The sequence below is a fragment of the Acromyrmex echinatior genome, chromosome 9 (assembly GCF_024713525.1).
Source record: "Acromyrmex echinatior isolate Ae372 chromosome 9, ASM2471352v2, whole genome shotgun sequence".
In the NCBI taxonomy this organism is placed as follows: Eukaryota; Metazoa; Arthropoda; class Insecta; order Hymenoptera; family Formicidae; genus Acromyrmex; species Acromyrmex echinatior.
In genome coordinates, this window is record NC_141860.1 from 8,267,752 (window position 1) to 8,280,152 (window position 12,401).

The window sequence follows — 12,401 nt, forward strand, 5'->3', positions numbered from 1 at the left end:
TTTATATTCGAACTGGTTAGTACAGAAGAAGGGGATCTACAAAATAATTGCCCACAGCTTTGTTTGCACACGTTTATTTTATATAAACAACTATATTGCACATAACGCATTATTTATACATTTGTTAATTAGTAATGCACATAGCGCATTGCTTATATGATTATGTTACTGCATATTGCAAACACGATCGTGTGGTTTACACACATGACTGTGTCGCGCCCATGACTATTCGGCACGCATGCACATTGCAAACAAAAAAGGTGCGATATCATATGGGCTTTGAAGTTTGACCGTGTGAACCAAAGTTCTATAATGTACACTCATGTACAGAAAGATAGCGACATTTTTTTTCGATGACTTTTGGAATACGCAAAAATTTTCAGAGTGCGATTCATCATCTATCGATGTGCGTGTGACGAACGATTATGACAGCTATCAAAGTCATACAAAATCGAAGTATACATGGTGAAGTCAAAAGAAACATATCTTGTGCGTTGCGAAAAATAATGGTATAATAAATGCGAAAAATAAATAACAATGGTATCACAAAATTAGCTAGTAAGTAAGTTTAAAAGAATAAACCAATTAGATAAATTTGTTTACGTGTTTTATGTGATTTAACATTAAAGATTAATACAAGGTAACATGTAATGAAATAATATAATGCCTAATAAAATTATATATCATATAAATTATATATCATATAATAATTATATATGTATATATATATATATATATATATATATATATATATAAAATATATATAATATTCATATATGTTGTTATTTGTATAATTTCTATTTCAGTATACAAGAAAAATAATAAGAAAAGATGATAATAATAATAGATAATATTATATAATATAACAGAAATAATATCTTAGATAGTACTTAGGCTGTGATCAAAGTCTCACTACAAATGCTTTGAAGCGTTTGATTGATCATAAGAAAGAGTTTTACAAATTGACCGATCAAAAAACGAGCATTTAAAGCATTTGTAGCATCGCGGTGACCATTTCTACAGTAAACTTAATATCTTGTTACGCTTTCATTTGTAGTGAGACTGATCGCAGTCTATTTAAGTACTATTTAAGATATTATTCCTGTTATATTATATTATCTATTATTATTATCTCTTTTTATTATTTACCTTGTATATTCGTACAGAAATTATACAAATAAAAACATATATGGACATATTTTATATATACATATTTTATACATATTTTATATATTTTATATATGGACATATTCATCTTATATTAATTTTTAATGTTAAACTCACATAAAAGATGTAAATAAATTTACAAAACAAATTTATCTAATTGGTTTACTCTTTTAAACTTACGCTAATCTTGCGATATCCAATTGGTATTTTCTTCGCAGCGCATAAGATACTTCTTTATTTCTTTTGATTTCACCATGTATACTTCGATTCTGTATGACTTTGACAGCTGTCATAATCGCTTGTCACACGGATCGATACATGATGAATCGTAGTCTGAAAATTTTTGCGTATTCCAAAAGTCATTGGAAAAAAAGTGTCGCTACCTTTCTGTCCATGAGTGTACATGAAAACAGTATCACCATTTTAATTCAAATAACTTTTAAGTTTCTTCTGTAACAGGTAAATATCTATTTGTATTCTATGTTAAGAGATAAATCTATTTTTTTCTAAACATAACTATCATCTTTTTTTCATTAAATATTTTTATTATGATAATAATATATTAATAAACATTTTGTCATCGTATAGAATTTATGACTGTAAAATAAGATACGGAGGCCTTTATTAACTGAAATTATAAACATATTTTTTTATTGTAACAGTATGTAAATGGATACTAAAATATTTCACAAACTATTACCATGGCAAAACCTTCTATGGATGCATCAAATACCCCACCGAGATTTAATGAAAATTTCTTAGCTCTTCTTTGCAGTAGAAATAGTATCATTCTTTGTATATGTAACGGAGTTTTATACCACTGAATATTGTACCTACAGAATTGAATATAGAAATATATAAATTATTTATACTTCAGATTTATACTTCAGATAATTAATTAATTTTGACATATTCTGATTTAAATGCCGCAGATTAATTTCTATATCTGTTGTTGTAACAAATGCACAAAAGCAACAATCGCATATACTTCTGTGTAAATATTTTCCTTACGCTGTAATAAATACGTAATTATTGTGGTCAATTATCTTTTGTCCGAAATAGTGGCCTATAAACATGTATATAACACTTGTGGACGCAAAGAAAAATGATAATAAAAATTCGATGACATTGTTTTTATTGTTTTCAGATGATACTATCTGGAAAAGCTAAGAAACAAATTTTACATAGTAAATATCGATCTTTTATATATCTATATGATAATATCTATATTATAACTGTAGCTATATTATAACTATCAATCTGTAACGGATAAATTTTACTAATTCCTACAATTAAGATTTGTTTATATCTCGAATGCTTATATGTACTTTTGCGCACAAGTCAAAATTTCAGGAACAACAAGTTACATTTGCCTACACGTTATTATATTATTGCCTACATGGATTATTACCTACATGGATTATTATCTTTACAGCTCGATTGCATGCAAGCACTTTTACGCACAAATAAAGAAGAGACGAAATTGCTTATATGTATGTATGACTGTCTACAGATCGATTGCCTATACAAGCACTTTTACGCACAAATATATATTTACAAAATTAAGATTAAATTACGTAAAAAAATAATTTGTATTTTTAAAGCAGAGAATTTGTGTTTTAAAGCAAAGAATTTGTTTTAAAACAGAGAATTTGTATCTAAGTAGGAAATTTATGTTTTAAAATAAAATTTGTGTTTTTAAAACAGAGAATATGTAAGCAAACGAACCATAAACAATAATATATGTAAGCAAATGTGATTTCGTTTTTGAAATTTTTACTTGTACACAAAAGTGCATGTAGAATGTAGGCAATCGTAGACAATTTTTGTGCGTAAACGAACTGTTGGCAAATATAATATAGGCAAACGATGCTATAAACAATTGATTTGTAATATTCTTTATTATGTTTGAAAAATAACATTCTACAAATTTGCATTAATAATGTGTCCCTACAATGTTACTATGTTTTATAATCGAATATATTTTGTTATGTTTTACATTATTTTTTTTTTATGGCTAATATATATATGTATTAGGTGTTGGAATTAATTCGTAGCGTTTTACAAGAGATGGCACAAGCAGTACACTATTTCGTTGTTACCTATAGTTCTGTATACATTGTAAACATCTATCATAGGACGTCATTTGCCGTACATAACCTTTCTTGAAATCATAAATAACAATACTGTATAATTCATTGAATATGTCAAAATTTGTGCCAGATAAAGTGTTTTTGCGGGGAGTTTTGCTTCATTACTTTAATATGAACAAAAGTGCAGCTGAAGCTCATCGTATTTTAGTGGATGTGTATAGTGAACATGCTCTGGCTGAGCAAACGTGTAGGAAGTGGTTTGCACGTTTTAAAGCTGGTGATTTCGACTTGGATGACAAGGAGCGACCTGGTCAGCCGAAAAAATTTGAAGATAACGATTTGCAGGCACTGCTCAATGAAAACTCATGTCAAACACTTAAAGAATTATCTACGTCATTGGAAGTTGACTTCTCAACAATAGGAAAACGTCTTAAAAGTTTGGGCATGATCCAGAAGGAAGGACATTGGGTCCCATATGAATTGAAACCAAGGGATATTGAGAGACGTTTTCTCACGTGCGAACTGCTGCTTCAACGGCAGAAAAGAAAAGGTTTTTTGCATCGGATTGTTACCGGTGACGAAAAGTGGATCCATTATGACAATCCAAAGCGCAGAAAGTCATGGGTTAAGCCCGGCGAATCATCAACATCAGTGGCAAAGCCCAATATCCATGGCTCAAAGCTCCTGCTCTGTATTTGGTGGGATCAGAAGGGTGTCATATACTACGAACTGCTAAAACCGCATGAAACCGTTACTGGAGATCTCTACCGACGGCAACTGATGCGCTTGAGCCGTGCATTGAAGCAAAAACGGTCGGAATACTTCGAAAGACACGATAAAGTCATCTTGCTGCACGACAATGCTCGCCCACACGTTGCAAAACCGGTAAAAACATACCTGGAAACACTTAAATGGGAAGTGCTACCGCACCCGCCGTATTCTCCTGATATTGCACCTAGCGACTACCACTTGTTTCGATCATTAGCTCATAGCTTGTGCGAGCAGAAGTTCACATCTTACGAAGATTGTACAAAATGGTTCGATTCCTGGATTTCATCTAAAGATGAACAGTTCTTCCGACGCGGTATTCATTCACTGCCCGAAAGATGGTCAAAAGTAGTAGAAAGTGATGGGAAGTACTTTCATTAATGTATTTTTTAATGCTCATGTGAAATAAATAACATTCTTTCATTTAAAAAACGCTACGAATTAATTCCAACACCTAATATATAATTTTATATTCATCATTTATATATTATTAGGTGTACAAATAAGTTTCCGCCGTTTTTTATCAAAAATTAAGCATTTATTGTGAAAGAACGATACATAATGTTTTATTGATGTAAGTCAAAATGTAAGTGCAAGTTCTTTTTGCGTTTGGCACGAATCTTCATTCAATAATGCTTCCAATTCCGCGTCTTCGTATACTTTCGGCCTTTCACTACGTTCTTTGTCTTCGACGTCAAATTCACCGTTCTTAAATTTTTGAAACCATTCACGACAACTTCTCTCACTTAAGGCAGCCTCACCGTATGCTTCTACAAGCAATCGATGAGTCTCAGCTGCAGATTTCTTCAAATTAAAGAAGTAAATCAAAAGTTCCCGCAAATGACTCAAAACTCGGCATTTTCGCACAAAAAAAAATATATGATGCTGATACAAATCGCTAGTATTTCAAGGTTATGTTGTTGACAGATATCCAACCTTACGATATAATGTTTTACATCAGACAATTTTAACCATAGCTTGCTAGTGGCATCGTCTTTTGGCGGAAATACTTATTTGTACACCTAATATTTAGTAGCTTTTATTTAGATTTTATATGTAGTATTGATTTGTTGCTTTTATTATTAATACATAATAACATAACAATACAACTTTCATATATTATTACAAAATGAAATCGTAAACTTACTTGAAGCATATTAAAACTAAAACAAACTACTACACATCCCGTGATAAAAGACATCATTATTTCGAATGTGGTCATGAAATGCTTCGACAATCTTAAAAACAAAGATATTATTACATATTAGTAAATATACTGTATGATGAACAATACATACGTCATAGCATGATGATGAATGTCTACAGCACAAATTATACCTTCCATCAACATTTTATTTTTTATCATAATATTTTGTGAAATATCAATATTTAATGCGTGCTTAATACGATAGCTGCAAATGTTTTTTTAATAACAATTTATTGAGTAATATAATTTTTCTGCTAAAATACTTCCACACTAACTTCTTTTAATTTAATGCACTGTATAAAGATACATTTTAATAAAATTCTTGTTTAGTGGAACTCCGCAACGGTTACCTTAACCTTAACATATGTTGTCAAAGATATTCTGCTAATTAACAATCAAAACAGTCAAAAGGTTTTAGTTACTCATTCTTTATCAAAATGTTATTAACAAAAAAATTTTATAACCAGAACATAGTTTTTTGACACGATCTGTATTTAAGAAATAAGTTTGTGACTGAATGTGTCTAACAGTGGAATCGTATAATTGTAGACATCGTTTCGCTCTGTAAGCAGAGGTTGGATTTCAAAAAATATAACCACACTAAATTTTAGTTTTTAGTGAAAAATACGTGAAATTATGTTATATTTATTTATTGATGGAGGTACAGCAGAGAAGGAGGAAGAGCAAAGTTCCTTCAAAAGTCCTTTTCTCTGTACATAGGTCAAAAAAAATGGGACTTAGCCGCGAGAAGATTTGCGTTCCGATTCTGGCCGAGACAAGCCGATCGTATTTCGTTCCGTCGCGTGTCGCGTATATTGCTGCTTGCTCTCCATTTCTCATGTTTAAGTTCTCCAAAAATTTAAATATAAAACAAACTTGTAACATATATTGTAATCATTTCATAAGTATATTTGATTTGAAAATCTTATGACTATTTTCGGAAATCCTGCCGCCTTTCACAGCAATAAAGCTATTCTCTCTCTCTCTCTCTCTCTCTCTCTCTCTCTCTCTCTCTCTCTCTCTCTCTCTCTCTCTCTCTCTCTCTCTCTCTCTCTCTTCCCTCTCTCCCCCTTCTCTCTCATAAAGAGAATAATCATTTTCACAAAGAAATATCCTACATTATTGTATAATACAACATACACATAAGCGAATTGATCAATCAGAATCTTTTATTTTTAATTCTGGAAACGCAAAAGTCTATGCTGCGACCTTCATTGATGCCATTTAGTAAATCCAGAATTCTGAAGTGTAATGACAAACAATGTGCATTGAAAATCATATTATAAAAAATGCTGACTGCGCTCAAGTTATTTGTAGGATATTGTCGCCACTTTCATTTACGCTTTTGTCCTCAGTTTTGCAACCATTTCATGATTGTCTGCTGATATAGGATCTAAAAGTATAATCCAATCAGTTCGAAGTAAACGTCTAACAATTACAAAATAAACGTTTTGTTGATAAACGCTGCTATTATTTTTTTTTATATTCAGTTTCTTTCTTCAAAATTCTCAATCTCAGGATTTTATTCGCAGAATCGTAACGATGAAAATAAAAATGATGACAAAACTCTACAGCAACTTGAGCGCAGTCATCATTTTTATGTTGTAATTTTGCAGCAAATTTACATTGTTTACCACTTCATTGTATCATGTTTATTAAATAAGCAAGGATGTGAATAATGTGATATTTACATTAATTGTAAGTAAAATTAAAATAATGGAGTTAGACATCTTTATATTACCAACTTTTTTATTAATAACTTTTTGATAAACAACTTCACAATGAAAACCTTTTGAATAATGATATTCGAGATTAGAATTTTGACAACATATGTTAAGGTAATTGATTCGAAATATCCTAAACAAGAGTTTTACCTAAATTTTATTTAAAATTATTATGCTCTTAAGTCCATTCATACCTAGCAATTTTAAATATTCCACAAATATTCTCAATATATGTAATGAGCATTGTACCTATTCCCAACGTTATAATCGATCCAATACATAACATTGTGTACATATATAACAGAATCCAATAGAAATACTTTTCTTGATCAACAAGATACTCTGTCATAATGAATAAATGATGTGATTGAGATGTGTTCATTATATTAACATCAGCTATAAACGACCAAATTTGAGCTATTATAAGACTGAACGTTCCACAAATCTCTAATACTAAAAAGAAGTAAAAATAATTTGTTATTTAAATATTTAGTATTTAAAGTTGTTTTATGTATATTGTATGCATGTATTACTCAATAAATAATTCTTATCTTGGATTTTACAACAAAAATGATAGCTGTGTTATTTTACATATACGCTGTATTATAAAACATTTTTTAATAGAATAAGATTTTATTATAAAATTGTTATTTTAAATTTTATTTAATTTATTAAACATGCTGGCCATTCCTCGCAGATGCACATACATGTTCTCTAAATTTCCCGGAGTGAAATCTCACTCCAATGGATTTAGAGAGTGACAAATGCTTCAACAGATTTATATAATAAATCATATGTAAATGGTTGGATGAAAGGATAAAAGTTCAAAAATGGTGCTTCACTAAAAATCATGATTTTTTTCTTAGTTAAATGAATAAAACTAGTTATAAAAAAATACAATTAAAGTGTATATACAATTTTTTAAGAGGGGATTTTTGTGAGAAAAAATTGTATTTCAAATTTAATGAACAAAAATCTTTTAGCGATTATACACTTCAATATTTATAAATATAAAGATCTTAGTGATCCTACGCAAACGAGATCCACCTTATTCCCTCCTTCCCCTCTGTCTAGGCGCACGACTTTCATTGAACTTAAACATTGAAAGAAAAGCAGTAACTTTTCTTCTTCATGTGTCAAAAGAAAATAGGAAAGGATTGAAAGATATTTTTATCCTTTAGATCTTGCTCACAACTCGACGTTCGTATTTCTCTTCCATTATTATAAGTTTGATGATGATTTTCCACGTGAAACTAGTATCACCCCTTACTCTATCAATGGCATGACTTTTCACTCAGGTAGATCTCGCTTTGCGTGGAAAATCGAATGCTCCTTAACAGAAGGAGAAGTCAAGTGTACATTTTTCATTTTTGCAAACGTTTTACTTATAGCTAATATAGATAATATAAAAGACAAAGAAACTTTACATCAACATTTCAATAAAAAACAAAACTGTCTTATTTATTTGTGAAATAGAATTTTTCCCACAGAAACTATAAACTTCCTCTTAAAACATGTTATACATATCTTTTTATAACTAGTTTTGTTAATTATTGAAAAAAACACGATATTTGGAAAAGCACCACTTCTGAATATTACCTAACTGAAAATATTATTACAAAATTAATAAATATTATCTTACCCGCAAGCATAACCGTGTAATGTTTAGCAATGCAACCATATTTGTATATAATTGCAATTTCATTTTTATCCTTTAACTCACTGAGTGTATATCGAAGTTCCATAAATAAATTCTTCACCTATTATTTTATTAATTTTCTATACTGTCTTCATATATATCAAAAACACTTGATGCAATAAAAATTTTTTGATAGACAATTTACTTCTATTTAACGGATATTCGATAAATTATGAACTTACAATTTCAATGTTAAGATGGAATATGTTATATTTTATCATGCACAATATGAAGAAAGATACGGAAGACAGTATCTTTATTACAAGGTTTAAAGTACATTTTAATATTATTAATGGTGTCAACTGTAAAAAGTTTTCACAATTTCATATATATGATTTTAAAAAATGCGATATATTATTTCTTAAAAAACGGCATGTATTAATGGTTACAAATCAATGCTTATACATACAATTGTTAACCAACAATTTGTATCTCTACAGCGAGTACTTTGTGGTTTCTCATTTGATACAAAAATTAAGTTGCGCGCATAATATGGATTGATATAAATTGAGATGAAAGATTGTCAATAATTTATATTATATAATAATTTTATATTGTTTCTTACCTGAAATATAATACCTGCTGACAAAATAGTACAAAAGAAGATAAACTGAAGTTGAGTAAATTTGGATTGTTGATAAGGCCATAAACCAACAGTAAGCAATAGAATTTTATTGAGATTATTATGAATTTCTAGATGTATCATTTTCTCTTCGAGCGGTAAAGTATTACTGTGAAGACTGAAAACATCATTGATAGTATACTAATCCCATTTTTTCACTATTTGACTGAATATTTCACATTTTCATGTCTTTTTTTTGTATAATTTTCAAATTACATAATTTATTACGAGTGTAAAAGTTTGCTGTGTAAGATCTAACGATGAATTCATCGGTGCTGAATTTAACTTTCTAAGCAAATTACGAATATTTTTCTTATTGATTTGATACTACCAGTAATTCAACGGATGTTAGTTTCTCATGAAAATAAGTTATTGGTCACGCAGGCGCATTTTCTCTCTCTCAGCGTCAGGACTTCATTCTAGTTTACACACTCGTCCAATACACTTCGAAAGAATATCCTTTTTTAGTTTTTCTTTAGTTTTTCGATATCTTAATTTATCTGATGAAGTTCATAATTTGAAAATGTTAGTATTAATACATAACGTTATTACATTTTAAAACTTACATTGAACAAAATTAATATTTTTAGCAAACAAGTGTCGAATACTGATTTGTAAGTTTATTGTCTATAAATAAATTATTCACTGTATAATATTCTTTTTATTGCTTTTCTTTTTATTGCTTAATTTTTTAGTTTTCTATTAGTAATGAAATTTTTGAATTTATGTACAAAATTATTTATATTGATATAAATATAATTAATTAAGTGTAATTTTTATTCGATAATAAATTTTATGTCGATAATAAATTCAACACGCAAAAAATTTTATTTACCGATAATATAAAGTATATGAACTTCGCTATAATATATTTTAACAATTATGCTTATATTAATTTCAGTACTTTGTAGAAACTTGAACTATTAATATCTTGATTTTTCTTTTCTTAGCAGAAAAATATCTGTATACATTAAAAAAAATTACTGAGTTATAAAGAATTAAATTCAAATCAATTAAGGAGCATCTTGCATATTTGCAGGAAAAATATTTTCTTACTTTAGAATATTCTATTTTTGTATATATATATTTAAAAAAAAACTACGCTGCATTGATCTGTACAGAAAAATTATTTCTTTAAATTGAATTAGCGCGTGCGTGTGTGTGTATGTTTACATATTGTAAAATATGTGAAATACATAACAATATGCTTAAGATAACATGTGTATTTACTTAAAATTAAATGGTTTTATTTAAATAGAACAAAAACTTATTTAAATAAAACAAATACTTGCATTAAAAATGTGATTTTAAGAAAATGTGTTTTTTTTTATTTAAAAAATTTTTTATCTTAATATACATTTATTATGTGTTTACAAAATAAATTTATCCCTTTTTTAAATGTGAAAACATCATTCCTTTATTATCTACATCTTTACTATAATAGTATTAAATTAATATTTGTTTTGTTACTGCACAGAATACATGACAGTAAAATAAGATACTGAAGCTTTTACTAGCTGCAATTATATAAACATTCTTTGTATTGCATCCATGTGTAAACTGATAGACATTGATAAAATATTGTACATATTCTGAGATATTGTATAAAATATTACCATGGCAAAACCTTCCAAAGATGCATCAAATACTCCATCGATATTTAAAGTTAATTTGATCTTCTTTGCAGTAGGAATAGTATCATTCTTTGCATATGTAATGAAGTTCTGTACCATTGAACATTGTACCTATGAAATGAAATATATATTATAAATCGCTATTTTTAAATAGGAATGTTTTATTAATTATTTTTAAGTTATATGTTATCGATTTATTATAAAATACATTAAATACATTATTTACTACACACATATATATATATATATATATATATATATATATACACACATCTATTGTTGCTTCAGCAAAAGTTAAAAAAAATGTTCATTTTTCTGTAAAAATGTTTTTCTTACGCAGTGTCGAATATATGAGTATTATGTTCAATTATATTCTGCCCTATAGTATTGGCAATAAATATATAGAAAATGATTATAGACACACACATCAATGGACTTGTAAATTCGAAGAAATTATTTTTATTAGGTGTTGGAATTAATTCGTAGCGTTTTACAAGTGATGGGAAGTACTTTCATTAATGTATTTTTTAATGCTCATGTGAAATAAATAACATTCTTTCATTAAAAAACGCTACGAATTAATTCCAACACCTAATAGATAATACTATCTGAAAAAGCTGAAAAAAAAATTTTATGAAAATGATCAGTTTTTATTTAACGTAATACTGTTTATCATTTTAATGTTTTACTATCCATAAATACACAAATTTTCTTCATTTGTAAAATTTAGATGATAAATACTTTATACGAAAACAATGCAAATTTCGTATAAAGCTTATGTTTTAAACTCAACTATAAATACATCCAACTTTTATATAAAGTTATGGTTGTTGTTTTATAAAAATTACGTAGATTTTTATTAATAATGCTTATTAAAATTTCGGCATAGTTTCGACTCATTAAAAGTTGCATAAATTGTATTGTTATGTTTGGATCGTGTCGATGTCCGTGTCGTGTCGTTTCCGAGCGAATCAAGTTAAGTAATTGTTATTACTAAACGCGAATTAAGTGTTACAATTAAGATCTGTTCGCGTTGCTTGAAATCCTCAAAAATTTATGCATTTAAAATTACATAAATATACATTCAGATGTTGAGAAAACGAAAGTGTTGAGTCCAAATGACTAAGCGATATGCGAACAGACATTCTGATTAGATTTTAAGCGTGCCACATACGCTCCGATTTACTTGTGCAAATCATTTGTGTAATCATTTGTGTATTCATATCGAATGAATTTTCATATTTGCTCAAGTCATTTGTGCAAGCCAAAATAAATGTGCAGGTTTCTGGCACACACGTTCAAATAAATTCGCACAAGTGCCTTATACAAGCAGCCTTGACAAGTTTACTTGGACGTGTGTAGCTGATTTAAGGGAAGCGGTCAGAGCACATTCGAAACACATAGCGATGGCTCAACCACAAAATCTATGGACAACCTATTTGAAAAGTGCTGTTCGTCTCAGCGACGCACTTCAACCTTTGTGTCAC

The 12,401-nt window shown here is 28.7% G+C and overlaps 1 protein-coding gene and 1 long non-coding RNA gene across 12 annotated transcripts in view; one reads left to right on the plus strand and one right to left on the minus strand.

Annotated features, from left to right (window-relative positions):
* Positions 1 to 12,401, plus strand: part of LOC147908567 (uncharacterized) — a 186,552-nt gene that overhangs the window by 113,683 nt on the left and 60,468 nt on the right. The window lies entirely within an intron of this gene.
* LOC147908577 (putative odorant receptor 92a) lies at positions 1,605 to 9,398 on the minus strand. Of its 5 annotated transcripts, none has more exons than XM_087410004.1 (9): positions 9,224 to 9,398; positions 8,841 to 8,960; positions 8,602 to 8,719; positions 7,154 to 7,301; positions 5,327 to 5,440; positions 5,176 to 5,266; positions 2,179 to 2,333; positions 1,868 to 2,000; positions 1,605 to 1,795 (listed from the first exon to the last, which is right to left on the minus strand). In XM_087410004.1, exons 1-9 carry the CDS (start codon positions 9,362 to 9,364, stop codon positions 1,745 to 1,747), a joined length of 1,071 nt encoding a protein of 356 aa, XP_087266130.1. In that variant the 5' UTR covers positions 9,365 to 9,398; the 3' UTR covers positions 1,605 to 1,744. The 5 variants fall into 5 exon arrangements, with proteins under 5 accessions (XP_087266130.1, XP_087266129.1, XP_087266133.1 ...); XM_087410003.1 differs by having other exon boundaries at positions 7,154 to 7,412; XM_087410007.1 differs by lacking the exons at positions 5,327 to 5,440; positions 7,154 to 7,301; positions 8,602 to 8,719; positions 8,841 to 8,960 and having other exon boundaries at positions 9,224 to 9,307.

Bases quoted from the DNA above. Each gene is read 5' to 3' on its own strand.
- LOC147908577 (XM_087410003.1), bottom strand. From the start codon at position 9,364: ATGATACATCTAGAAATTCATAATAATCTCAATAAAATTCTATTGCTT. The intron at 8,720-8,840 runs GTAAGTTCATAA...ATAAAATAATAG, and splicing joins TCCATCTTAACATTGAAATT to GTGAAGAATTTATTTATGGA. The intron at 7,413-8,601 runs GTAAGATAATAT...ACTTCTTTTTAG, and splicing joins TTACACGGTTATGCTTGCGG to TATTAGAGATTTGTGGAACG.